The sequence below is a fragment of the Macaca nemestrina genome, chromosome 15 (assembly GCF_043159975.1).
Source record: "Macaca nemestrina isolate mMacNem1 chromosome 15, mMacNem.hap1, whole genome shotgun sequence".
Classification (NCBI taxonomy): Eukaryota; Metazoa; Chordata; class Mammalia; order Primates; family Cercopithecidae; genus Macaca; species Macaca nemestrina.
In genome coordinates, this window is record NC_092139.1 from 83,699,069 (window position 1) to 83,727,055 (window position 27,987).

At 46.5% G+C, this 27,987-nt stretch overlaps 3 protein-coding genes across 30 annotated transcripts in view; 1 reads left to right on the forward strand and 2 right to left on the reverse strand.

Annotated features, from left to right (window-relative positions):
• LOC139355406 (aspartate-rich protein 1-like) overlaps positions 1 to 25,866 on the forward strand; it is a 59,277-nt gene extending 33,411 nt beyond the window's left edge. For 14 of the 26 annotated variants that reach the window (XM_071079951.1, XM_071079950.1, XM_071079942.1 and 11 more), the window contains 5 exons: positions 5,561 to 5,689; positions 6,167 to 6,188; positions 6,491 to 6,532; positions 10,046 to 10,127; positions 12,021 to 16,288. In XM_071079951.1, the coding sequence (XP_070936052.1) occupies positions 5,561 to 5,689; positions 6,167 to 6,188; positions 6,491 to 6,532; positions 10,046 to 10,127; positions 12,021 to 12,198 (453 nt within the window). In that variant the 3' untranslated portion in view covers positions 12,199 to 16,288. Of the gene's footprint in view, positions 1 to 1,330; positions 1,420 to 1,592; positions 1,793 to 2,837; positions 2,860 to 5,560; positions 5,690 to 5,880; positions 6,145 to 6,166; positions 6,189 to 6,490; positions 6,533 to 8,724; positions 8,888 to 9,521; positions 10,128 to 12,020; positions 16,289 to 16,321; positions 16,781 to 20,503 lie in introns of those variants that run through there. The other 12 variants (XM_071079955.1, XR_011613843.1, XR_011613842.1 and 9 more) reach the window with 12 other exon arrangements.
• Positions 1 to 27,987, reverse strand: part of LOC105465821 (phosphatidylinositol 3,4,5-trisphosphate 3-phosphatase TPTE2-like) — a 384,743-nt gene that overhangs the window by 299,663 nt on the left and 57,093 nt on the right. Inside the window, 1 exon segment of the mRNA XM_071079934.1 lies at positions 2,851 to 2,855. Coding sequence (XP_070936035.1) covers positions 2,851 to 2,855 — 5 coding nt within the window.
• LOC139358656 (ral-GDS-related protein-like) lies at positions 16,912 to 27,914 on the reverse strand. 3 transcript variants are annotated; one of them, XM_071079935.1, is made up of 13 exons: positions 27,774 to 27,914; positions 27,232 to 27,342; positions 24,992 to 25,164; positions 23,429 to 23,622; positions 22,988 to 23,304; positions 22,004 to 22,219; positions 21,529 to 21,632; positions 20,967 to 21,036; positions 19,338 to 19,412; positions 18,781 to 18,855; positions 18,166 to 18,189; positions 17,691 to 17,812; positions 17,055 to 17,181 (listed from the first exon to the last, which is right to left on the reverse strand). In XM_071079935.1, exons 1-13 carry the CDS (start codon positions 27,912 to 27,914, stop codon positions 17,142 to 17,144), a joined length of 1,662 nt encoding a protein of 553 aa, XP_070936036.1. In that variant the 3' UTR covers positions 17,055 to 17,141. The 3 variants fall into 3 exon arrangements, with proteins under 3 accessions (XP_070936037.1, XP_070936036.1, XP_070936038.1); XM_071079936.1 differs by lacking the exons at positions 24,992 to 25,164; positions 27,232 to 27,342; positions 27,774 to 27,914 and adding exons at positions 17,380 to 17,470; positions 23,748 to 23,926 and having other exon boundaries at positions 16,912 to 17,181; XM_071079937.1 differs by lacking the exons at positions 24,992 to 25,164; positions 27,232 to 27,342; positions 27,774 to 27,914 and adding an exon at positions 23,748 to 23,926.

Consider the following 27,987-nt stretch of genomic DNA (forward strand, 5'->3'; position numbering starts at 1 on the left):
CTTGGCCTCCCTAAGTGCTAGGATTACGAGCATGAGCCACCGTGCCTGGCCAAATTTGTATCTTTTGCCAATATTTTGTCTGTCTGAATGATTATGCATCAAATAAAAAATATTATGTATGCTACTTAACCAAAAATCACCCCCATACTCAGGGACAGTTTTTCATGAATTTGCTCATTTTCTATTGGTATGCATTTCCTCATTTCAGTAGCTCATGTATATTTGAACCTGGAAACTTATCCTCATGGCAGAAAGTTTTTAGAGTCATGTCTCTCAGCTTCACTGGTGTAGGTTGTGCAAGCTGTGTGAGCTTGGCCTGTTTGAATGAAGCCTGATCTTTAGGGAATCTCCTGAGGGAGAGCGACACAGAGCTGCTGAAGCCCTTGATCACAGGAACCCAAAAAATTGTGTGCACACACCATGGTTCCAGAAGAAGACTTACAAAGAGGAAATCATGACTATTTTTCATTTTAGCATTTTAATACTTAATTTTTTAAATGACCTCTATGAAAAAGAAATTGTGATCTGTCTGGTGCCGTGACTCATGCCTGTAATCCCAGCACTTTGGGAGGCTGAGGTGGGCAGATTATGAGGTCAGGAGATGGAGACCATCCTGGCTAACATGGTGAAATCCCGTCTCTACTGAAAATACAAAAAAGTTACCCAGGCGTGGTGTCGGGTGCCTGTAGTCCCAGCTACTCCAGAGTCTGAAGTAGGAGAATGGTGTGAACCCAGGAGGTGGAGCTTGCAGTGAGCCAACATCGTGCCACAGTACTCCAGCCTGGATGACAGAGTGAGACTCCGTTTCAGAAACAAACAAACTGACAAATGAACAAACAAACAAACAAACAAAACTGTGTGATCAGTAGAACAGAGTAATTTGGGTAAAATTGAATCCTTTCCACCAATAAATTAAGTAACTAATCCTTTAAAGGAGATGCTACATGTAGTACCAGCATAACTGGGTCCTAATGTACTTACACAGTCTTGAATACATTAAGAAAATGCTGTTTGTTTCGTAGAGTTTCAAAACATTTGAGACGGAGGAAGGCACTCTTCCATTGACCCTTAGTGTGTGCTTTATTTCCATTTTGGGTTGACTGTTTTGTGTTGCTGCATGATGTCTTTAGTACAAGGCCAAGGCCTCCATGTCTCATGTCTTTCCTGATCCCCTCCTTTGCCATCCCTCTTCCACTCAGGGGAATAGCCCAGCATCAACTCAGTTCATGCTTGTTAATCAACCACCTCCATACACCACATCCAGAAAAGCTCCCTGAGTGACTCACAGTCACCAACCATCGGTGCACTGATCTTTCTTGTGTCCTTCCAGCTTTTTCTATGGACAACCTGAGTTTAGTATGCCTACCACCAAGTGAAGATGATGACTGGGGTGATGATGATGGTGATGATGATGTCCAGGTAAGAACACCTTTCTTTGTCTTGTAAGGAAATGTTGGTTTTCTGATGTGAGAAACAAACTCACCAGTCCAAACCCAAAGAATGGACTCAGGGAGCTGAAAAACAGCAAGAGTGAGATTTTCTTTCCTTTTTTTTTTTTTTGTTTTTTTTTTTTTTTTGTCCTTTTGAGACAGAGTCTCGCTCAGTTTGCCAGGCCGGAGTGCAGTGGTGCAATCTCAGCTCCATCTCCTGGGCTCAATGAATTCTCCTGCCACAACCTCCCGAGTAGCTGGGATTACACGCATGTGTCCCCATGCCCAGCTAATTTTTGTATTGTTAGTGGAGATGGTGTTTCAGCATGTTGGCCAGACTGGTCTCGAACTCCGGACCTCAGGTAATCTGCCCACCTCAGCTTCCCAAAGTGTTGGGATTACAGGTGTGAGCCACTCCACCTGGCAGAAAGTGAGACTTTTAATGACAGTGTTGCAAGATCCGGTGTCTGATGGGCAGACACACCCAGCACACTTTCCACAAGCAATTTATCCCCTAGTGTGCAGGTCCCTCCCCTGGTTCCTCATAGGCTGAGAACTGTGGGGTCACAATCTTCCCAGGTGTTGCCTATTGATTTTTGGGGAGAGACTTTAGGTATTTTTCTAGAGTTGTCTTACTGCATTTTGTTGCAGCCCACAATGCATTGCTATCCTAGTCAGCTCAGGGGCACTTCAAGTATTTGACTTATGACCTAAGTAGCTGGGCAGGCTGAGAAGAACAGACAAAACGAGCTATTTTCTGGCTAGTAAACTTTCATCTTAGACTAATCTTCTTTGGTTGAAGTGAGGGCAACTAAATGGGGAGGAGAGGGGCCCCAATGAGCAGGTATTGCCCATCCAATCAGGAGCCTGGCACATCCTATTTCTTCTATCCTTTGCTGACCTAAACCGGTTCAAGGCACTTTGTGTTAAAAATGGACCACTGTATACATTATTTCCTTCATCTGATTTCTTTCCTTCTCAATTAATTTTGATATAAAAATATGACAAGGCACATTATGTACGACACACACTATTCTCTTTGTGAGGATGGAGTTCAGTGGCAGTTTCCTTTCATCTAATACATGACACACTATGATGGTTTTGAAGGACAGCATCCATCACCAACTGTAATGCAGAGACATTTTCCTCCACACCAGTTTTTCTCCTTGGATTAGGCATTGTGCATTTACCAACCTAAACCAACGTCAAGGATAAATTTTGTGGGAAAAGCTCTTGTTTTTTCCATGAGTGTCCTCTATTCTAGAATGTTTGGCCTTTGACTTTGACTTTGACTCACCACTGTTTCACAGGTAGTTTTCTGAAGTCATCAAGAGACTCACAGAACTGTGTAAGGGGTGCAGCAGAATTGATCGGATCCTCATGGCATCTTCTTTTGTCTCGTTGCAGATTTTACCATCACCTGTCCTGGGTATGTACCTTGAACTAACTCACTTTCTGAGAAACAGACTTGCTGGCTTTACTATATAGAAACCTTAATCTGGGTTCCTGTTAAACAATATTGGGGATCTGGTGAGAGCAAATGATTTTGCAAGTGTACACGTATGACCAGAGGGGCTGTAGAAATGTGTGTGAGCCCAGAGGACCAACCAGGAGATTTTGTGTAAGCCGTTGTGTCTTCACCTGGAGGCGGAGTAGTGAGTGCACCTCTCCCTGATTTATCCTGATGTTGGTCGTTCTAAAGAGTGGATTCTCGAGAATCTCAGCAGGGAAGAGTATACCTTTCTAGGTAAGTAAGAAGATTTCAAGTGCGGTGTAATAACACAGCATTTCCAGGAGCCTTCATGTTATACCTGCTGCTTGGGAGGCTGAGGGAGGGTGTAGAAAGAGAAAAAGAAAAAGTAAACGTAAGTGAAGTTTGTTCTTTTGAGTTTATGAGATTTTGAGTATCCTGTGTTTTTGATCACCTCTTCTTATTTATTATTTAAAGATGATCTTTTTAGAACACCTGCTCTTTCCTGCCTCTGCCACTGCAAAATCTCAAAGCCTTTAGTTTAGGACAGAGTTCTATCACAGGCAGTTACTTAATGCTGGAGACAAAATTCTGTGGTGTGCCCAGAGGCATAGGAGAGATTGATCCTCACCTTATGAACTGTTAAGTTTCCTGGCAGCACACTCATTTGTCTGTTTTTCCCTGCTTACCTCTGGTATCAAGAGCTCTTCCTCGGCGTGGAGGACAGAATGAAAATTCAATCTGGGCTCAGTGCAAAAGCTCCAGTGTCTTGGAAATGGAGGGAGAAGCACAACCTTGAGGACTCTATCAGCATTCTATTTCTTCATTTGAATGAGAATGTGCAGTTTTACCATCATTTGTTGAAGAGGCTTTCCTTTCCCCCGATTGTGTATTTTTGACACCTTTGTTGAAGATCAATTTACTGTATATGTGTGCATTTAATTCTGGGCTCTCTATATCTGTGAAACTTATGAGTGCCCCTATGCTAGAAACAAACTCTCTATATTTCTGTATTTTGTGTGTGTGTGTGTGTGTGTGCATTTCAATCTCATGAACCTGCATCCTATAACACTATTTTTTTAACGTCATCATGGTTACATAAGGCACATAAAATTCATTAAAATTGTAGGATTATCTTTTCCATTTCTCCACTGATGGGTGTTACCAGTTTGATAGTAATTGTTGTGAGTCTGTAGATCATTGTGTAGTATTGTGTGTTAGTCAGGTTTAGTCTTCCTATCCATGAATACAGGATGCCTTTCCACTTATTTGTACCTTCCTTATTTGCTAGGATCTTCATGTTGACAGATGATAAGTTAGATTTAACATGACTGATAAGAATTTTTGATTTCCTATACCAATATTTTGTATGTCTGAATGAATAGGCATCGTATATAATTATATATATATATATAGAGAGAGAGAGAGAGAAAGAGAGAGAGACGGGGGGGGGAGAGAGAGAGAGAGAGAGAGAGAGAGAGAGAGAGATGGAGGTTCACTCTTCTTGCCCAGGCTGGAGTGCAATGGCATGATCTCGGCTCACTGTAACATCTGCCTCCCAGGTTCAAGCAATTCTCCTGCCTGAGACTCCTGAGTAGCTGGGATCACAGGCGCTCACCACCATGCCTGGCTAACTTTTTGTATTTTTAGTAGAAATAGGGTTTCACCATGTTGGCCAGGCTGGTCATGACCTCCTGACCTCAGGTCATCCCCCTGCCTCAGCCTCCCAAAGTGCTGGGATTACAGGTGTGAGCCAGAGTACTCGGCCAAAAAAATAATTTTTATGTAAGCTAGTTAACCAAAAATCACCCCCATACTCATGTACATTTTTTCATGAATTTGTTCATTTCTATTGGTATACATTTCCTCATTTCAGTAGATAATGTGTATTTGAACTTTTAAACTTATCTTCATGGCAGAAAGTGGTCAAAGTCAAGTCTCTCAGCTTCACTGGTGTATGTAGAGCTGGCTGTGTGAGCTTGGCCTGTTTGAATGAAGCTTGATTTTTAGGGAATCTCCCCAGGGAGAGTCACACAGGAGGTGCTGAAGCCCCTCATCACAGGGCCCCAAAAGGGTGTGTAGAAGTCGTTCTAGAATAAGACTTACAAATGGGAAATCATGACTATTTTTAATTGTAGCGTTTTAATATTGAATTTTTTAATGATCTCTATGAAAAAGAATGTGTGATTAATAGAATAGAGTGCTTTGGGTAAAATTGAGTCCATTTCACCCCTAAAATAGGCTTTTAATCAAGTAATAAATCCTTTAAAACAGATGCTAAATGTAGTATCAGCATGATTAGATTCTAGTGTACTGACACGGTCTTGAATACACTAATTAATGGCTGTTTGTTTAGAAGAGTTTCAAAACATTTGAGAGGCAGGAAGGCACTCTTCCATTGACCCTCAGTGTGCATTTTAGTTCCATTTTGGGTTGACTGTTTTGTGTTGCTGCCCGATGCCTCTAGTACGAAGCCAAGGTCTCCATGTCTCATGTCTTTCCAGCTCCCCTCCTCTGCCATCCATCTTCCACTCAGAGAAATAGCCCAGTATCAACTCAGTCCATTCTTGTATATCAACCACCTCCATACACCACATCCAGCAAAGCTCCCTGAGTGACTCACAGTCACCAACCACCGGTGCACTGATCTTTCCTCTAGGCCCTTCCAGCTCGTCCTGAGGATGGCCTGTTTTTAAGATGCTCACCACAATGCAAAGATGAAGATGATGATGACGATGATGGTGATGTTGATTGTGATGATGATGATGATGATGATGATGATGTCCAGGTAAGATCCCCCTTTTTTGTCTTCTACATCAATGTTGCTTTCCTGATTCTTTACTTCTCAATTAATTTTGATTTGAAAACCTGGCAATGTACATTATGTACACTGTACACTATTGTCTTTGTGGGGCTGGAATTCAGTAAGCGTGTCTTCCCAACTGATACATGGTACACTATGCTGCTTTTAAATGACAGCATGCATTATCAACTGCAATACTGAGGCATTTTCCACAATACCAGTTTTCCTCCTTGGATGAAGCATTGTGCGTTTGCATATCAAATTAAATTTAAAGGTAAATTCTGTGAATAGAGGTCTTGTTTTTCTATAGCTATCCTCTGTGCTAGTCTTTGGGGATTTTGACCTATGGCTCAATCACTGTACTGCCTTCTGGTTTTTTATCATTGTCAAGAGAATAACAGATCTGTGTGAAGCACACAGCAGAATCTGATTCTCATAATGTTTTCTTTTATATAATTGCAGATAAGATCTTGGAAAGGAAAAGGTATGTACCATGAAATAACTCACTTCCCGAGGGAAAAACTTGCTAGCTTCATTGTATAGAAACCTGTTTCTGGGTTCCTGCTGGGAAAGAGGCTTGGGATTCTCATGAAAGTGATTTTGCCAGTATAGAACTCTGGCCCAAGAAGCTGTAGGAAGGTTTGTCAATCCAGAAGAAAGATTAGGGGATCAGGTAAGAAGCAGCTTGGCATGGGAGAAAAGCCCATCATTCAGCTTCAGCTAACGTAGGAGGAGTGGGTGAGTCACACTCTCTAATGACTTATCCTGGTGTTTTTGTTTCTAAAGACTTGATGCTGGAGAGTATAAGTGATGTGGAGACTCATCCAGGTAGGGAACTATGTGCCAGTAAAAACCCAATGGGGAAAGGTTCCCAGGAGCCTCCAGGTTATCCCTGCTGATTGTGAGGAGGGGCTGAAGGAGGGGGTATGAAATCAGAAGGAAAATGGAAATGTGTGTGAGGTCTGGCTTGTTGTTTTCAGTTTCTTGGCATCATGGTAAGAACTGTCTGTATGGGCTATGAGGGTGCTGCATTCATGAGAGATTCTCTTTGCAGTCCACCCGCTCTTTTCTTTTTGTGGAACATCAGAGCCTTTGGTTTAGATTAGTCAATACTCCTTGGGATTGGTCACAAGGGGTGTAGGCTTAAGCACTGGGTGTCATCTGTGATGAAGGGAATCTGGGGGACACAGCTCTCTCACAGGCATTTCCTGGAACCTAGAGACCACAGTTCTTCTGCTGTGTGCCACGGGGAAATGGAGAATCACCCTCTAAACTTTCAGGACTTGTTAGTGCACATTCATGTTTCTGTCCTCACTGTGCGCTCCTGGTTTAAAGGGATCTCCTGGGGTGGACGGCGGGGTGAATATTCACTCTAGGCTCACTGGTAAAACTCCAGGCTCCTTTGAAGGGAGGAGGAAAGTTTGACCTTGAGCACATTTCCAGCCTCCACTTCCAACCCAGTCACAGATTCTGAGCTGAGGCTTCTTTCTCCCCAGTTCTCTAATTTTGGGGGAAGCCAAGAGTTCCCACAAAAGATGGTATCACACTACTTCCTGTCTTCAAAAATTTGGCTTTGGTTTTGTTCTGTAAGTTGACATTCATCACTCAAGTTCTAGACTTTTTGTTTGTTTCTTTCTTTCTTTTTTCTTTTTTTTGAGTATTTGGATTGCTGTTCTTGCCTTGGTTTGCTAAACATAATAAGCCCCGGGTCTATCCATGCTGCTTAGGACATGATTGTGTGTTCTTCTTATGGCTGTGTAGTATTTTGTGATGTGTATGCACCACATTAAAAAAAAAACAAAAACAAAAACTGAAATCCACTGTTGCTGGTCACCTAGGACGCTTCCACATCTTTGTTCTTGTGAATGGCATGGCCATGAATGCGGGAGAGCATGTGTCTTTTGATAGAATGATTTATTGTCTTTTGGGTAGATACCAAGTGTCGTGGAATTGCTGGGTCTGATGGTAGTTCTGTTTTAAGTTTTTTGAGAATCTCTCAACTGGTTTGCACAGTGTGAACTAGTTTTCACATTGACCAAGAGTGTAGCAGCGTTCCCTTTCCTTTGCTGCCTCACCGGCATGTTGTTTTGACTTTGGAAAATTACCCATTGTGACCAACGTGAGATGATATCTTATTGTGTTTGGGAGTTGCATTGCACTGAGGTTGTGCATTTTTTCATGTTGGTTGATCACTTGAACGTCTTCTTTTTTTTTTTTTTTTTTTGAGACAGTATCTCACTTTGTTGCCCAGACTGGAGTGCAGTGGTGCAATCTTGGCTCACTGCAACCTCTGCCTCCTGGGTTCAAGTGATTCTCCTGCCTCAGCTTCCTGAGTAGCTGGGATTACAGACAACTGTCACCACGCCCACCTAATTTTTGTATGTAGATAAGGGGTTTTACCATGTTGGCCAGGCTGGTCTCAAACTCCTGACCTCAGGTGATCCACCCACCTCAGCCTCCCAAAGTCCTGGGTTTACAGGTGTGAGCCACCGTGCCTGAGTAGCAGTGATTGTTTTTGTAAGGTAAAGTCAATAACAAAAACTAGAGTTTTTGACTTCTGTTGTTGGAAGTGTTTTTTTTTCTATTTTTCTCTTTTGTCTGTTGTTTGCTTTTATATCCTGTGAGCCTAGATTCAGGTTTTCCTCACTTAAGCTCACTCTGTGTTTTCCTGCAGCAGTATTATGCTTTTAGGTCTTGTGTTTAGGGTTTAATGTATTTCGAGTTTGTGTTTGTGTATTGTATAACGTTAACGTCTTATTTCATTCTTTTGTATGTGGCTATCCAGTCATTTCAGACTGCTCAATTGAACAGACTGCTGACTCCTCATCTCATCCTTTTTCCCCTTGGGGACACAGTCCCACTCATGCTGTCACCCAGACTGGAGTGCAGTGGTGAGATCTCAGCTCTCTGCCACCTCCGCCTCCTTGCTTCGAGTGATTCTCCTGCCTCATCTTCCCAAGTGGCTGGGATTGCTGCTGTGCACCACCACACCTGACTAATATCTTTTGTATTTTTACTAGAGATAGGATTTCACCATTTTGGCCAAGCTGGTCTGAAACTCCTGACCTCAAGAGGTCCACCCAACTCGGTCTCTGAAACTGCTGGAAGTACTGGTGTGAGCCACAGCACATGGCCTCATTGCATCTTCTAGGCATTCTTTGAAAAAGAATGTGTTGACTGCAGGTATGTGTTTAGATTCTCTTAAGTCCCTAGGTTGATGGATTCATTTTTATGCCACTACTGTAGTCTTTGGATGAGTGGAGGTGTTACATGTAATTTGAAATTGGGGAGTGTGTGGCCTCCAGTTGAGTTTGTATTCCCTAGAATTGCTTTGCATATTCAGGTTCCTTGGGTCTTCAGTGGATCCATGTGAACATTTAGCCGTGTATTGTTAACATTTCATAAAACGTTTGTTTTACACTTCATGTCCAGAATTAGGGGTGCATTGGGACATTGTGATACTTGTTTGTATACCTTGAGTATGGATAAAATCAGGGAGTTTCCCATGCTTGTGACCACGTGTAAGTTTGATATCTTCGATGTGTGAACATTCAGTATCCTCCTTGGTAGCTACTTTGAAAATGGCATAACCATATTGTTAAGTATCATCGCCCTGCTTTGGAGTGGAATACCAGAATGTATTCCTCTCCTGTAACTCTCTGTGTACCTATTGCCAATCCTTGAGGTCCTGTCCTCCACCTAGTCTGTGGTGACCACTACTGTATTTTCACCTTCAGTGAGTTAAAGTTTTCAGCTCCCACATGAGTGAGAACATGCGGGCTTGGTCTTTGTCTGCCTTTCTGATGTGATTGAACAGAATATCTGCAGGTGCAGCCATGTTGCTGGAAATGATAGGATTCCATGAATTTTGATGGCATAAAAGTATTCCATCCTGTCTGGGTACCAGAGATTCTTCATCCCTTCATCTGTGGATGGACAGATAGGCTGATTTCTTTTCTTGGCTTTTGAGCATAGGGCTGAATGCCACCTGGGATGACAGATAATCTCTTCCATGCCCTGATCATGTCCTCTGTGTATATACCTAGGAATAGAATTGCTGGAGAAAATGGTAGTTGTAGTTTTAGGATTTCAAGGAACATCCAAGTGGTTTCTTTAGTGTGCATACTAGTTTACCATTTCCCACCACATGTGGAGACAAGTGCCTCCTCCGGAAATCCACACCTTGATTGGATTGTGTTTTCATATGTTTCAACTTTTTTCTGGTAGCATCTGTTGCATGTAGAGTGAGATGGAATCTTGAGTGTGTTTTTTATTTTTGTGTGTGTGTGATAAGTGGTACTTGCTATGTTATTGTGAATTTGTTTTTAATTTGTTGTGTAGGACTGGGCAGAGGACCTGAAGACATGAGGTTGATGCACAGGTCAAAGAGAAGATTCTCACCATCGCTGATGCACACAAAAGTGTAAGTGAAAATCACACCCAGATTTCATCTCACTCCAGTTAGAATGAATACTAGCAACATTTGATGGCAGTTTTGTTTCTATAGAGTGTGTGTGTGTGTGTGTGTGTGTGTGTGTGTGTGTGTGGGTATATACATTCACCCACACACACACACAACCCAAGGGTGCAAGGGACATTTTGACATATGTATGTGTAGTATCGTGATCAAATCATCATATCTGGCATCTCTGTGACCTTCCATCATTATTATTTCTCTGTGGAGAGAATATTCAGAACCATATTTTCCAGCTGATTTTGAAAAAATTTTCTAGATTCTGTTGACCCTAGTCACCTAGTCACCCTGCTGTGCAGTAGAACACCAGAACAGATTCATTGTGTCTCAGTGTCACTCTGTACCTGTTACCAATATCTAAGTGTGGTTTTGATTTACGTTTTGCTGTGGTTAGAGATGTTTGCCAAGTTATCATGAACTTGTTTCAATTTGATGTGTAAGACTGGGCAAAGAACCTGAAGACCTGAGAAGGATGCACGGGTAAAAGATTCTGAATCAACATTACTGATCCTCACAAGAAGTCAATCAAAACCACACTCAGATATCATCTCACTCCGGTGAGAATGAGCGTTACCAAATTGGGACGGCAGTTTCATTGCCGTAGAGTAGGTGTGTATAACCAGCGGGTGCAAGGGACAATTTGATCTGTGTAAAGGTAGCATCATAATGAAGTTTCAGAGTCTGGCACTTCCGTGAGCTCCAGAGTTATGATTTCTCTGTGGAGAGAACATTCACAACTGACCTTTGTAGCTGTTTTGAAAATTTTGGTTTTCTGTTCTTGCCTTTTGTTCATAATGGCCTATGGCTCTGTCCAGGTTTCTGGTAAGAGCATGTATGTGTGTTTTATGACTGTGTAGTGTTCCGTGGTGTGTATGTACCACATTTCCTTTCTCTTATCCACTGCTGATGGGCATCAAGGCTGATTCATGTCTTTACCATTGTGAGTAGTACTGCCGTGAACATAGGAGTGTATGTGAGTTTTGGATGGAAGGATTTTCCTTTTTATAGATCCTTAGGAGTGGGGTTGCAGCGTTGGGTGGTAGTTCTCTTTGAGGTTCTTTGAGAAATGTCCACACTGCTCCCCAGGGGATCTGAACTAGTTTGCATTTGCCCCAACAGTGGACCTGCATTTCTTTGCTCATCTGCCCCAGCAGCCTCTATTGTTGTGGACTGTGTGTCATAATTGCCATTCTGACCAGTGTAGATCTTATCTCAGTATGTTTCTGATTTGCATTTCTCTGATGATCAGTGAGATCGAACATGTTTTCATGCTCGTTAGTTACTGGTACACCTCCTTTTAAGTGTTCATGTTCCTTGCCCTTTTATAACTTGTTGTTGGTTTTTTTTTTTTTTTTTTTTCTGGTTTTATTTGTTTAAGGTCTTTATGGTAAATCGTAGATATTAGACGTTTTTCAGATGCGTAGTGGGGGAATGTTTTCCCTCATTCTGTAGGCTGTGTGCTGACTCTATGGTTGTTTCTTGTTCTGTGCAGCAGCTCTTTTGTGTTTTAGGTCCCACTTATCAGTAATTGTTTTTGTTGCCATTGCTTTTGGGGACTTGACATATAAATGCTTTGCCAAAGCCTCTGTCAAGAAGGGTATTTGCTAGATCCTCATGCAGGATTTTTTTTAATAGTTTCAGGTATTGGATTTGTATGTATTTACGTATTTATTTACAGACCAAGTCTCACTCTCTCATACAGGCTGGAATGCAATGGAGTGATCTCAGATCACTGCACTTTCCAGCTTCTGGGTTCAAGTGATTCTTCTGCCTCATTCTCCTGAGTAGCTGGGAGTACAGGCACGTGCCACCACGCCCAGCTAACTTTTGGTTTTTTCTTAGACATTGGCTTCACCATGTTGGCCAGGGTGGTCTCAAACTCCAGGATCTCAAGTCATCTGCCTGCTTCGACCTCCCAGAGTGCTTGGATTCCAGGATTGAGCCACTGTGTCCAGCCCAGCGTTTTACATTTCAATCTTTTATTTCTTTTGAGTTGCTTTCTGTACATGATGAGACATAGGGGCCCAGTGTTATTTCTTCTACATCTAGCTAGGTCACTTATCTCAGCACCACTTGCTGATAGGGAGTCCTTTCTCCATTGCTTATTTTTGTTGATTTTTTTTTTTCAAATATCGATGGTTTCAGGTGTGCAGGTTTATATCTGGGTCTTCTAATGTGTTCCACTGTTGTGTGGAACTGGGTCTCCAGCTTTTCAGTGAAAATGCCAAGCCATTACCTTGTCTATGGGTGTTTTCTTGAGTGTTTCCTTTGGTTTAATGTTTTTTAAATACCTTTAGCAGCCTACATGTATGGATTTCTTTTCTAAAATAATGCACACCCTATGTTTTCTTGTAGGAGTTTTGTGGTTTCAGAATTGAGTTTTAGATCTTTAATGTATTTTGCGTTGATTTTTCTGTTGCGTGACATAAGGGTCCTATTTCAGTGTTTTGTATGTGAATATTCAGTTTGCTCAAAATCATCTATTGAACAGGCTCTTTATTTTCCAATTGCATCTTTTTGGTGTTCTTTTGAAAAACCTGTTCACTATATGTAAATTGGGGTTGAATATTTGGTTTACTCATTCTGTCCACTTTCTTAGTTTATGCCAATAAAAGATTGTTTGGATAATTATAAAAGTTTGTGTTTTTCATTCATGCTTTTAGCTTCTAAGTTTGTATTTTGTGACAAAACTTCTATGTTTATTATAGACTAAAGGGTACAAATGCAGATTAGTTACTGCCTTTGGTATATTCCATGACACTGAGACTTGGGGTCCAAGCAACCTTATCATGCAGGCAGTGGGTGTACCCACCAGGTAGGTCTTCGGCACATACCTCATGCCTTCATCCTTTTTCATTGGACAGTCACCAGTGTCTGTTGTTTTCACTTTTACGGTAGGGTGTATTCAATGTTCGCTCCACCTTATAAGCGAGAACATGTGGTATTTGGTGTTCTGTTTTTTCCTTATTTCTCTTTAGATAATGGCCTCCAGCTCCTTTCATGTTGCTGCCAAGGACATGATTTCCTTCTCTTTTTTTTTCTTTTTAATGGCTGCCTAGTTTTTTGTGGTATATATGTACCACATTTTCCTTTTCTGATCCACTGTTGACGGGTACCTAGGCTGATTTCATGTGTTTGCCATTGTAAATACTGCTGCCATGACCATTTGTGTGCATGTGTGTTTTGGAGAGAAGGATTTCTTTTCCTCTGTGTATACCCCAGTGGTGGGATTGCTGGGTCAGATGGTAGTTCTGGTTCAAGTTCTTTGAGCAATCTCTCCGAAGTGCTCTCCATGGTGTCTGAACTACTTTGCATTTTCACCAAAAGTGGACCAGTGTCCTCTTTCTCTGCTGCCTCGCCAGTGTCTTTTTTTGTTTTTTAACTGCGTTATCCCCATTCTGACCAGCGTGAGATAGATCACATTGTGCTTTTGATTTATATTTCTCTGATAATTAGGTTGAGCATATTTTCAATTTGTTGGTTGCTCATCATCATCTTTTGAGAAGTCTGTGTTTATATCCATTGCCTATTAATTATGAGGGTGGTTTTGCTAATTGATTTGTGTAAGGTCTTTAAGGTAGATTCTGGATATTAGAACTTGGTCTGGTGCATAGTTTGGGAACATTTTCTCTCATCTTGTATGTCGTCTGTCTACTCTGTGGGTAATTTCTTGTGTTGTGTGGTGGCTCTTTAGTGTATTAGGTCCCACATGTCGATTATTGCTGTTGTTGCAGTGTCATGTGGGGTCTTAGGCATATAAATGCTTTGTCAAAGCTGATGTCAAGAAGGGTATTTCCTAGGGTCTCTTGTAGGATTTTTGTACTTTGAGGTCTTCCACTTACATCTTTCATTCATCTGAGTGAACTTTGATACATGGTGAGAAGTAGATGCCTAGTGTTACTTACTCTTCTGCATATGGCTCGCCATTTATCCCAAGACTATTGAAAAGGGAGTTCTTTCCCCATTACTCATCATTGTGTATTTCATCCAGCATCAGGTGGTATGAAGTGTGTGGGTTTACAGGTTCTCTATTCTCTTCCACTCATCCATGCAGAAGCAGGTCCCTAGAGTTTGAGTGCAATTTCACATCAGGGAGTGTCATGCATCCAATGTAGTTTGGATTTCTCAGAATTTCTTTGGAAATGCAGGGCATTTCCTGGTCTCACATGAACTTCAGCATTGTTTATTTCTATGTCTTTAAAACCAATTTGCTCTCTAGTATAGTTATACAATTAAAGAGTAGAGTGGGACATTTTAATCCATGTATATGTACCTTGTGTAATGATGAAAGCAAGGGATTGACTGACTATCTCTGTTACCTTGTGTGGTTATTATTTATTAGTTCTCTGTGGTCACAATATTCAGAATCCTTCTTTTCAGCCTTTTTTGGAAAATATGGTAGGATACAGTTAACTCTAGACATCCTGCTGTGGAGTAGAACAGCTGAATTTATTCCTGTCATCTGAGTGTAACATTGCATCCATTTCCCAGTTCCTGTGCTGCCTCCCCAACCCCCAGGCTCTCTTCACTGCTATGAAACGTTCTACTAGGAGATAAAATCATTTAGAGACAAAGTTGATCTCATTCTCATAGGCATGGAATCATGCCGTGTTTATTTCTCTCTTCCTGGCTCATTTCATGGAAAATCATGTCCTCCAGGTTTCTGTACGTTGTTGCAGATGACATGGTTTCATGAATTTCTATGGCCGAGGAGGATTCCATTGTGTACCGCAGTTTCTTTATCCCTTTATCTGTGCATGAACAGGTAGGTTGATTGGATACCTTCGCTATTGTGCATAGTGCTACAATTGCCATAAGAAGGCCGATATCTCTTTAACATAACAGATTTCATGCGCTTTCTGTGTGTAACCAGTGGTGGTATTCCTAGGTGAATGGGTAGTTGTAAAATGTTTAAGGCACCTTCAACTGTTTTCCTTCATGTGTATAGTAATGTACATTCCCACCAATAGTGTATAAAATCTCTTTTTCTGCACTTCTACATTGGCCACTGCCTGCAAATGTATGGGATTTTTCTTGTTTTTGGTAAGTTTCATCCTAATGAGAGTGAGAGGTATCTGAGTGTGGTTTGCACTTAGACATGTGTGTGATGATTAGTGAAGTTGAGCAGCTTCTCTTTGACCTGTCAGTCAATTTCATGATTACTTTTCAGATGTGCCTGTTGAGGTTCTTTGCCCAGTTTTAGCTTGGGTATTAGATTTTGTTCATTTTCCCAGAGTAGTGTTAGTTTCTCATACATGTTAGATTGCAATCCCTTTCACAGATATGTTTCTGCTGAACTTTCTTTCAATGTGTAGGATGCCTTCTTTTTTTTATTATTATTACACTTTATGTTCTAGGGTACATGTGCACAACATGCAGGTTTGTTACATATGCATACATGTGCCACGTTGGTGTGCTGCACCCATTAACTCATCATTTACATTAGGTATATCTCCTATTCTATCCCTCCCCCAACCCCCGGACCCACCACAGGCCCCAGTGTGTGATGTTCCCCTTCCTGTGTCCAAGTGTTCTCACTGTTCAATTCCCACCTGTGAGTGAGAACATGCGGTGTTTGGTTTTCTGTTCTTGCGATAGTTTGCTGAGAATGATGGTTTCCAGCGTCATCCATGTCCCTACAAAGGACATGAACTCATCAGGATGCCTTCTTTAATGGTTCATTGTTTCTCTTTCCCATGCGGAAGCTCTCAAATGATGTATAGTCCCGTGTGTTTGTATTTATATTTTTTAGCAGTGATTTTTGTGTCCCATCCAAAAAGAACAAAAAATAAGAAAGAAAAAGTAATGCCAAATCAATTGCATGGCCTAAGGGTTTGCTGCCATAGATACTTTTTGCTGTTGTTTTCTTTCTTTTTTGCAAACTGCATGCATAGATACAAGTTTTGCTGAAATAAACTCCCACTTTTCTTATAGGAGCTTTGTGGCTCCAGGACTGGATTGAAGTGTTTATTTTGTGTTGATTTGGGGGTATCATATTTCAGACCCTGAAATGTTGATTTCTTTGACTTGTTTTTGTCTGATATACCACAATGGGGCTTGTGTTCTTGTGTTCAAATTAAGCTGTGGGACATCCTTTAGATATTGTGTTCAAACAATTCTCTCCTTCCTTGATGTTCCCTTAGGGGAGAGGTGTCAGAAAGTCTGGGAAGATCCATAGTGGGAAAAGTTTATCTGTATTTCCTGGAGACTCATGGCCAGCTCCCTTGTGCACAGGACTTCTGGAGAAGGCCAGCCCTACCACTGGCATAAATACCTCCCATCTCCAGCCCTTCAGTAAATATTTAAGTGATTCATTAAATATTTACAACTTAAAAAAGTAGAGTAACCCAGTGGAACTTGAATTTAACTAGAATTTAGGTTTGAGAGTAACTGGTCAGTAGAACAAGTGACATAGATTGGGTGACATACTGTGGTTTTTCAGTGTTTTTTTGTTTGTTTGTTTTATTTTTTGTTTTCCTTAAACAGAGTTAGCAATAATTAATTTGAATAAAGAAGGAAAACATTAAACGGTTGGCAGGTGTAACGCGAACACTATTCCATGACTTGTTCAGCCATAGCCTCAATTTGACATACTAGACGATGAATCCTAAAGACTGGTATACGGTTACTGCACTGGAGTTACTGTTCTCATTCCAACAACTATAGAACATTCTGAATAGTGTTTTAAAATTTTATTTTAACAAAAGCTAAGAAAAAAACCGTTACTTATACATTAAAGAAAATAAACATAAAATGGTTTCCCGCCTGACATGCAAAAGTCCCATGACCTGATCCTGGCCAGCAGGAGTATCTGGTATTGAGGAGCGGGGTCAAGATGTAGCTGAGCTGCCAGCCACCTAGATGTGATTTCCTGGTGTCTCGGGTCTGGATGAAGGATGATGCAGAGCCGGTGTTCTGGCCAGCATCCCAATAGGGCCCCAGCCACTGCAGGATGTTTCCAGCCTACTGGGATTCGGGCTCCAGCTGACAGGACAGCTTGTAGCTGCAGGACAGAGAGGCAGCTGTGAGGCCACCATGAGCCACACATCGGGTCCCTTCTCATTGCCTGCCCAGCTGGAATCCTGGGTCCCCAGCAGTCCCCATGCAACAGGGCTTGATGCTGGCGGTGGAGTCATGGCCATAGGCTCTCTGCAGCTGTCCACAGGAGAGCCTCCTCTAGGCCAGGTGGGGTGGCTGACACCTTTACTGTCAGTACTTTGGGAGGCTGAGGTGGGTGGATTGCTTGAGGCCAGGAGTTTGAGACCAGCCTGGACATCATCGTGAAACCCCACCTGTACCAGAACAACAACAGGAGAACAACCGCACACGGTGGTGGATAGCAGTAGTGCCAGCTGCTTGGGAGGCTGAGGAAGGGCTTGAGCCCAGGAGGCAGATGTTGCAGTGAGCAGAGATGGTGACACTGCAGTGCAGCCTGGGCGACAGAGCCAGACCACATTTAAAAAAAAAATGGAGAGCCTTCTCCCACCCTCTGCCCATGTGCCAGGCCCTCACCTCTCTTTTTCACTGAGCTGCTCCATTCTTGAGAAACAAGTGACAAATTTCTGCAGAGGCCGAAGCCTGTAATTCATGGCGGCCACTTGGAGCAGCTGCATTTCTTGCAGAACTCGGACCTCCTAGAGACAGAGGACAGGATGCTGACAGGGCCTGGGTGGAAGACACTGAGGGGACCTTTGGCAGGCAGGGAGAAGGGGCTGGTCCCTGGGACCATTCTGTGAAGGGGTCCCATGCAGCCCCCAGCCTGTTCTCAGAGTTGGATGTGAACAGCCCCTCCTGCAGGAACTGGTCTTTGATTCCAGTGCCTTTCCCACTCTCTCCACTGGGATAGGTCTCCTCCTCCTCCTGTGTGTGTCAAACCCTCCCAGTAAACCTAAGATGTAGAGGATGGAGCCAGGGAGTGTCCTGCCCAGGGTGGACTGTGACGTCCACATCCCCAACCTCATCCAACGAGAATGCCCCAGCTGTTCACCTTCTTCCTCTTGTTGCTGTTGCCCTGGAAGTCAGATAGAGCCCATCAGAAAGGTCCCTGGCCCACAACAGCCCCACCCCATCCCTTCCCATGCTGCACTACTGCCAGGGCCACCAGGGTCAGGGGATGTGCACATGACAGAACTTGAACCTGCCTCAGGCTCTGGGCTCTAGGGCAGGGGTCATGGGAGCTGAGGCTCAGGGACCTTCTGCCCCAACCCTCTGAGATGACAGACAGAGAAACTGAGGTCTCTCGTAGAAAGAAAGTGCTCAGTGACCCTGGAATTGCCTGCCCTTGGAAAGGCTCAATTTCACCCTCCTATTATGGGACTACCCTAGGGAGAGGCTGAGTCCAGCTCAGCCCACAGCTCAGCATCGTTGCAGTCAGGCAGCTCTGCAGCTTCACCACTCAGGGATAGGGACTGGTGACTGCCATGGAGCCTCTGTCAATCAGAGGTAATGAGATGGGCCTGGCACCCCCTCCCACAGGAGCAGCTGTGAGACTCTCAGGAGAGGAGGTTTTCCAAGGGCTGAGATCTAAGGGCTCCGTCCAGGCCCCTCTCCTCCCAAGCCTCAGGATCCTGGTTCCCAAGCAGCCTGCCCCAGGCTCACTCACATCCAGATCATCCGGGATGGCCGAATCCAACCTGTGTAACTCAGTCAGAAAATCCCCCAGGAAGGGGACCACGCCCTGTGCCATGGAGGGGTGGGGAGGTGAGAGGGGTAGTGGTGATGAGTATTGACCCTGAGGTGCCTGCCCAAGGCCCTGTCCCATGAAATCCCATCAGCCCCTGTCTCCCAGAACCCCCCTCCCCAGGTCTCCCAGTTGTAGCAGCCAAAGACCCTCAGCTACCTTTCCCAATTCTCTGCCTCCTCTATTCCAGCTGACCTCCAAGTCTGGCAGTCACTCCTAGTTACCTCTATGGTGGGATTTTAACAAGTCACAAGGGCCTGTGGTCCCAGCCTTACCCTTCCCCACATCCACTCTGAGTTCTGCTTTCCCAGACCCTTGCTCTGGTCTCTCCAATGGAGGTTTTCCAGGCCCAGTGGCCATAGGAGGACAGGGCTGGGGAGGAAGCCCCCGCTGTCTTGATACGGAGGTCTCCAGCTGGTGGGGAAAAGAGCCCTGTCCTCTGATCCCCTGTGGTCCCTCCATGACACAGTCTCACTCACCTTATTCTGCGTCCGCAGCCTCATCTGGGCTCTCTGGGGGTTCCTCTCCTGGGTGGCCACCTTAAAGCTCCCCGCCTGCCAGGTGTCAGGGACAGGGACAGTGAGGCTGTCTTCCCTTCCCCCAGTTATACCCCAGCCACCCCACACTTGGAACCCCAGGTACTGGCGTGAGTCACCTGGCACAGTGTTCATACCACTGGCCAGCTCCACACTCCTGTGTGTGTCACCCAATCATACAGCCAGGCCTCCCTGAGACTGTTTCCTCTTCTGTAAAGAGCCATGAAAACCACAGCTACCTCACAGGGCCTCCTGAGTACTGTTTCCTGTAGCTGTTGTCATTGTTCTCCCCCTCATCCCTCTGAGGAAGAACCATTCAGGAGCACCCTCCAAGTGCTTTCTTTTCTCGAACCTCATTTCCACCCTGTGAGGCCCGCACTACAGGCTCAGCATCCCTTCATTTTCCAGATAAAGAAACAGAGACCAAGAGTGGGCAGTGACTCCCCAGGGCCCCAAAAGAGAGGGCACCTCCTCCCCCTACTGGAGGCTCCGTCTCGGCTGCCTTCACCCCACATCCCAGCACCACCACCCATCAGGGTCTTGTTCTCTGGAGTCTCTGAGTGTCTAGGACTCCAGCCTTGCAGAGTCGTGATGGGAAACGGACAGGGCATTTTAGGAGACCTGGTTAAATGGCACCTGCGTATCTGAGCCCCACCGGAGTCTCTGCCACACTAACTGGGTTTGCGCCATGCCAAATCCACGGTTTGGCCTCGTCTGTGATCCCCCAGGGGAGTTCCATGCACAGAACTCTCTCTTCCTCCACTCAGGATGTGGCCTCCTGAGGCGACATCTCTGACGGATATGGCAGGATTTTCCAGAATCCTGGGTGGGGTGGCATGTTGCCTTCTCTTTTGCATGGAGTTTCGGAGATCTGGTTGGGGAGGATCCCCTAGGAATGCATGGATCCCCCAGATACTTGTCATGAGCCTTTGTCACTGCTAATTGTTGAGAATCCTGTGACACGACCATTTTCAGATGTCTGCAAAGGGCAGAGCGGGGAGTCCCAGCAAGCACATACATGTGTCCTGAGTTTGCCCATTGGTACCCATAGCTGGGCAGTCTACTGGACTCCCTGGCACATGAGCTTCCTCTGTTGTTGTTTCCCCCAGTGTGGGCTGCAGTCCCTGCCCATGGAGGTGCGCTGCAGACAGATGCAGCAGCAGAGGCCTGGCTTCCTGAGGAATTGCTGCCAGTTTGAGGAAGGAAGAAAGTCCCACCTACAATGACCACCCCCAGCCTGGAGGAAGCTCCATGCCAGCAGCATTGACCAGCGTGGGAGCCAGAGCCCTGCTAATGCTGCAGCTCATCACTGCCACTCAGAAGCCCAGCAGCCATTGCCACATCCCATTTCCAGGACCTCCTGTCCCCGTGCCCCCACGCGCCCATGGACCCACACACCTTTCCTCCTGTTTGCCCAAAGTAGGCCTGGAGGGAATTTTTCAAGTGCACTTTTTGTAGGTAAGTCAAAACATTACAAAATAACCACTGCGCACCGGGTCCAATGCCCTTCCAAACTCACTCTTTTCTCTGACCCTTAAACACTTGTGCCGCATCTCCCAGACTCCACTGTACCTTGATCAGCAGGTCCCTCTTCACTGCAGTGTCCTTTTTGCAGAGTTCTTTTAGATATTTTGTGCTCTTGCTATTGACAGAGGAAAGAAAAAAGGGTAAATTTGGGAATCACGGGGCAGATTTGTGAGTTCCAATCCCTTTTGTTTGAAAACTCAATGAATCTCGGCTTCCTGCGTGAGAGTTTCCAGTGGGGTCATCTGATGACAAGGGCTCCAGAGGACCAGGGTGGGACTGTCGTGCTCCTCCCCTGGCCCATCTCCACTTCACATGAGCCCCTGCGTGTTCACAGTTAGCTTCCAGCTGGACACAGTTACACTGCTGGGTACAAACACCTGAAAGCCTCCAATTGGCTCCAGTCTGTTCCTGATGGTTAAAAAACCTTCCTCCTGAGTTAGAAATCCTTGCCTAGGAGTCCAGGGCAGCTTAGTGAGCACTCCCACCAGCCCATCCCTACCTCCACCGTCCCTGTTCTCCAAGAACCTTTCAGAGTCGTTGAGGGCACATGGGGAGACCTATGGGTCCCTAGGTCAACTCTGGTGCTCCCGTGGAGGGAGCTCCTCACCTGGACACTCCTGCCCACGTCTTGTGTAGCCGATGTATTGGGTTGCTGCGCAGAGCAGAGACGATGGCGTGCACTGAGGAGAAGTTGTTGAGGCGTAGGCACTCCTGGAGAGGGAAGAGTGAGCTGTGAGGTCCAGAGTTGGAGTCCGACCCACTTCAGCCTCAGCACCCTCTGCTGAGATCTCCCTTCCTGAATGAAGCAGAGGCCCAGGGAGCCTCAGGAGGGTACACCTGGGGCTGAGTGAATGTCACTCATCTAGGAAGATTTCAGTTCAACCCAAGGAAGATCCCAGGTCAGAAGTGAGCAGCCACTACTGGGCCATGGGGGTCAAGGTCAGGGAAGCTCTGGGAAGAAGGGCCTAGGGGATTGCAGGGCTCAGGCTAGAGATGCAGATGCCAATCCTGAAAGCCGATGGCGGAGAAGAGGCAGTTCCCCATTTTGAGAGAGGGAATCCCAAGGCCCGACCATGGCTTACCCTGGCCACCTTGATCCAGTGCTCCACCACCCTGGCCCTGTCCTGGGCCCTCATGCTGTGGTCCCCGAGGCAGGAGGTGGTGACACAGTTGGTGAGCCTGTTGAAGTGTGCAATGGTGGCACAAACTGTGGGTGCCACATGCTCACTCCCCTTCTGATGTTGTTGGCCCCAGATGGAGCCCATGCATTCGTAGAGTTCCACCTTCTTGAACAGCTCCTTTGGGGGAGGAGGAGAGTGTCACGGACACAGCACAGCCCAGCTCAGAGTCACCCAGAGTCCCAGGCAGGAAGTGAGCTCACAGTCATCCACAGTCTCTGGCATGAACAGAGCTGGAGCTGAGAAAGCTTTAAAATATGCTCCAGACCTGTGGGAGTCCCTGCATTTGGTTTTCTGGGCACCGAGGGCCCTGAATGCATCATGGCCCAGAACCCAACAAGGGTGGAAAGTGAGAGTGATGTTTTCTTCCAGGCCATTCTCACTCCAAGAACTAGAAGGTGGCTCAGGCCTGCCCATCCTGAGGCCTCTACTTCCTCCCATCCCAATCAGCCCTCTACTCCTTCTCTCCATACCGGTGCAGTTTCCTTGCAGCAACTGCAACCTTGGGCTCTGTTTGGGTGTCTGCCATAGAATCTAATATGCATGAGATACCTAGTAAGTGCTGAGGGTAGTGAGGCTCCTGAGCAACTGGGTGAGTGACCCATGGCCCTGCCTGCCCCTCACTGATCACCTGCCCTGTCCTGCTTTCTGTCCATCCCCTGTCATTCAGTCTGCACAGTCACTCTGTGCAGCTGGCACGGGTGATTTCCCATCTCTGCTGTCCACATGCAGACAGGGAAGGCTTGTGGTTGAGGAAACTCATCCAGATCCCATGGTTGGTAAGAAGTGGGGCTGAAACTGGACCCAGGGCATTGGCTGCTCTTCAGGGAGAGGCTGGTCTGAGACAGCTGGTGCCAGACGCACAGCCTGCAAAGCCCAGCTGCTCACCGCATCTATGAGGGTCAGCTGCTCTGCCAGCAGCCTGGGAGGGAAGGTGGTGATGTCAGGCCGCTCCTCAGTGTGTTGGCTCTTGACAGTCCCGGGACAGGGACAGGGTGACTCTGGGGCTGACTGTGGCTCCAGCACTGTTCCTGGAGGGGGCCCTTCCCCTGGTGCTGGTGCTGGTGTTGAATGTCGATATCCTTGTGCATCCAGGGCTACAGGTGACTCTGGCTCCAGAGCAGGCGGCAGTTCCGCCAGCAGTGGTGGCGCTGGCTCCAGGGCCAGCATTGTTAATGCGTGTTGCCCAGGAGGTGGAGCAGGATCTGGAAAAGGAGAAAAGGTCACCATTCCAGTCACTCCTCACTGGGATTTCCAAGTATAGAAATGACTGGATGGAAATTAAGGGAATTGTACCCCGAAAACACCAGCCCTGGAAAGTCTTCTCACCATCTGGCTTGGCCTCCTTGGGCTCCGGAAGCACCAACTGGCCTAGGACAATTCCCTGATGGTCCTCCAAGCCCAGTCCAGGCCAGGTGAAGGTCCTGAAGGCCAGCTTTATCCAGAAAGATGACCGTTGCAGGGCCTGGCAGCAAACTGAAGGGTTTTCAGGGGGCCAGGTGAACAAAATGGAGCCGGTGGTGCTGGTGATGGAGTGGACAGCTGAGTCAGAGGCCTGGCCTTCTCCCACACAACCCTCCAGGGCACCCTTGTGTGGTTCTGGGTCCCTGGCCTCTTGCTGCCTGTGTAGAGGACAGCCCCACCCTACCCCAAGCCATCAGTGCTGTCCTGGAAGGGGCAGACCTGGCCATGTAGCAGGGCTGTACGGACCCTTCTGCGCCCCAGCGTCCCACTGACATTCTCTTCCCAATGGCCCTGGAGCACAGCACTGTGCAGCTGGGCACTCAAGACTGCAGCTCCAGGCAGATTTGTGAGCAGCTTGCTCATTAAAGCTCCAGCTCTGGTCCTGGGGTGAGGAGGGTAGGGGCAGATGTTGGGTGGAGGAGGACAGGGAGAGCTGGGAAGGCACGGTGCTGGGGATGGGTCTCTCAGTGGCCAGTTGTGACCTCAACCTCACGTCTCCTTTGCAAGGGACCTAAGTCTCCATTTACAGAACTCACTATTTGCCTCGTGCAGGGGAAGTCCCCAGATGTCAGCCTTGTTGTGGGAATTACAGGACATATGAACCCCAGGGCTCCTTTAGTCTCTCCCCAGCCAGAGTCCACATATTTCCCCCCATGTTTTGTAGGTGAAGAGGCCCTTCAGAACCCTAAGTCCCCCCAGTTGATACTTGTTGGGCTCCGTCATTCTAGTCAGGATCTGGGAAGATGCCACCATACGTAGAGGAGGCCATGAGGGTTTCACCTCTAACATTCTGAAGATACCATTTGTTTATTGTGTCTACTGTGAGCACCTGACTCTGAGTAGAATTGAGGCCCAGGGATTGTCATCTGCCTTGTTTATGAAATTATGCCAAGTCACAAGAAGAACGATGCACAAATGAAGTGTTTTGTATGTATGTGTTGAATGAGTGAACCCCAACCATTGGAGAAACTCAGTGAGCCTCTCCAGATGTCAGAGAGGGCCTGTGGCTCCTTTCTCAGCATGAAGGGACCCCACTTCTGTCTGTATCAAGGAGAAAGTCCAGCCAGAAGGAAACTCAGACATCGTTTACTAATGCCATTGCAGACTTGCTTTCTATGTGCCTTTCCAAACAGGAAGAGAGATGGGCCATTGTGGCAGAATGCTGAGAGCTGCTTCAGTGAGGGGGAAGAGAAAAGTAATAAAGATGAATCACAGCACCCACAGCAGATTGTCCAGAGTTTTAGGCTCTAGGGACCCCTTTGTTTGCTGTGTCTTAGATCATTCAGTCCCTACAAGAACCTGTGAGGTTCATCTTCTCATTACTCCCTGTTCCAGAGGAGCCAACTGAGGCTCCAAGAGGTGCATCTTCAAGACACAGCCAGTACGGGACAGAGGCACCTCGGTGCCTTGGAGGGGATGGACACTCACCTTCTAACCAGTAGTTCCAAAAAGTGTGGCACGGTGATAAAGTCCCAGGAGGGACCCAGGCAGGTGGCATAGGAGGAGATGGGTTTAGTTAGAAAGGCTGGAACCAGGGACTCCAACAGCTTCTCCCTTGTGCTGGGCTGGAAAGTTGGCATCCTGCAGATCTCATTTTCATACTAGGGGGACAAGGAGGGACATGAGAGTCAGTGGTAACACCATGAACCACCAGAGGATCGGGATCTGGAACTCACACCAAGAAGCATCAACCCTTCAGGGACTTGTGCATGTGGAGAACCTGGGTGCCCATGGTGAAAAGGGTTCTGGGCTTTCAAGGTAAAATTGCATGTGAGGATGGGGAAGGATAAAATGATTCATGCCTTCAAGGCATCAGCATGGTGAATGTGAGCTGTGGGGCAACAGCACCCTCTGTATCAACAGCCTGCATGAAGAGCATCATCCCTGCACTCCTCAAAAATCACCCTCATGGTGGAGAAGAGGAGACGCGGGCTTTTGGATGTCAGATGCTTGCTCAGCAGCACCCGGGTCAGAAGAGAGCACCTTCCACAGGGAGGACTGGATGAAATTCCCTCTAGGCCACCTGAGGCTCTGCTTCTTATATGGAAGGGAAGGGTCTGGGGAGGTCTCATCCCCTCCTTATTTTAGTGACAGCACACCGGACAAGATGCTCTAGAAGAACCCTTTGACTTAAAGGGATATGATTGTTTTTGTTCTTTAACATGAATGTGAGTCTGGAGAAACAGCTACGGCCATCCCAGCCCCGGTCAAGGGGAAAGTGCCGGAAGACTCCAGGGTGGGAGGAAGCGCATCCCAAGGCCCAGGATCTGCCAGGCGACTCGTGGAAGAGAAAACGCAGGCAGGTATTGAAAGCGGGAAAGGTTACGGAAATGTATGGTTTAAAGTGGAAATGAAACAAGGTGATTCTCTCTGCCACACAGACAGCAGATTGACAAAAAGTTAAGAACATGTTAGTATTCAGGGGAGGTTGTGTTCAAAGAAGCAGCTACATTCAGAGGCTGCTGGTGACCCTGTGAGCAGCTGGAGCCCTTTTGGAAAGTCAACTGGCTACACCTGTTGAAACTTGCTATCTGCACATCCTTTCACCCAGATTTCCCTTTCCCGGGTGTGTGTCTTCCGCAGGGGATTTGTGTATTTTATGGGTTGAATTGTGTCCCCTCCCCCAAATGTAACTGTTTCTATTCTCAACCCCAGAGACTCAGAATGTGACTGTGTTTGGACACAGAGTTCTCCAAGAGGTAATTCAGGAGAAGTGAGTTCATTAGGGTGGCCCCTAAGTTAATAGGCCTGCGCTTCTTACAAGGAGAGGTGGTCAGTGCACAGAGAAATTCAAGAGAAGACCCTGTCCTGACTGAGATAGAAATCAGCCATCTCCAAGGCAAGGAGAGAGGCCCAGAGAAACCACCCCAGACTGACAGTTTGACATTGGGCTTCCAGTCTCCAGAATTGTGAGGAACCAGATTTCTGTGGTTAAGCCATTCAGTCAGCGTGCATGTTATGGCAGCCCTGGCAAACTGCTCCAGCCTATTAGGACACACATAGGATTATGCTCCCTGTAGAAAGGCTGCCTAGAAAGGGAATTTTATCACGACAGGCTCCACCAGCACTGAGAGGCTGACCCGCTGTGGAGCATGGCCTCCCTTAAGGAATATTACAGTGACATGCAAGAGTGCAGCAGCTGCCCGGTGTGTCTGCAGGGATGAGTTCTCTGAGATGACACTTTCAACACAGATGCATAGAGTAGCTTCACCTTCTTTTGTTGTAATCACCACCCCCCCATCTTGTTTGTGTAGAAGTGTTGGATTTTAAGTCCTGGAAGAGGTCAGCAGGGCAGGGGAGCTGCCTGTTGCTGGACATACACTTAGGGTGGGGAGTTAAAATGATAACAGTATGAGTATGTGCTACAATGTTACCATCATACCCAATTCTTGTAGCAACATGCTGAGATACTCCTGGCATAGCATCAAGTGAAAACAGAAGGATTTTCTCTGATCTTCCTCTGATAGGTGAAAGGGACTTTGCCTGTAACCAAGTTGCCACTGGGGACTAATGGCAGCCAGATTCCTTTGGGAGAGGACAGTGGCTCACTCAAGTGTGAAAGCCCTAGGACAGAGCCTAGGGAATCCCCATATTCGTGTTTGAGTCCTGGGCCCACCCTGGTTTTCTGGAATCCCTGTCTGTGGAGACCCTTCTGTGTCCAGTCTCACCCCAGACCAGCACTGGCCGTGGTTGGTAGCAGGGGGCCCCTGCCCTTCTTTGAAGAAGATGGAGAAATGGAATCCATCCAACAGCTCCTGCTTGATCTGCTGTGTGGAGCTCTGCAAAGAGAGTGAGCCAGGCGAAGAGGTGTCAGTGGCCTGCCTGGCTGACCCCATAGTGGGACACCCCCATTAGAACTCCTCCCTGGCGCCCCCTTCCCCAACAGGATTTGGCACATAGGAGCATCTGCGTAGACCTCCAGCCAGAGGAGCTTGAGATCTCTGGCAGATGACAGCTTGAGGTCCTGGGATTCAGATCTGAGCAGACAAACTGTGTCCTCGACACTCACCTTCCCATCCTGAAGGCATGGTCTGGGCTGTGAACCTGACATACTGACCAGGCTCCCAACCCCCGACAACCTACCTGCTCCTGTCCAGGGAGGGCCCCTCTTCTCCTGTTTCCCCCAAACACATGGGGAGGGGCTCAGCACTGCCCTAGTGGGCACAGTTGAGGCCTGGCCTGGTCGGGCCTGCCCTGGGCCCTGTGTTACCTGTGGGTGCCTTCTGGCAAAGGGCCAGAGGCGTCGAGGGTGAGGGTTGTACCAATGTCTATATTCTCGAGAAACAGTCTCATTTTGGCCTCTCCTGCGACGAGGAGGTCGGCAGCATGTTGGGACACAGCAGGAGAACATGTTGTTCTCTGGAGTGTCGACTATCAACTGAGCTGGAAATGGGGCTGTGTGTATAATATGGGTGCCTAGTTAC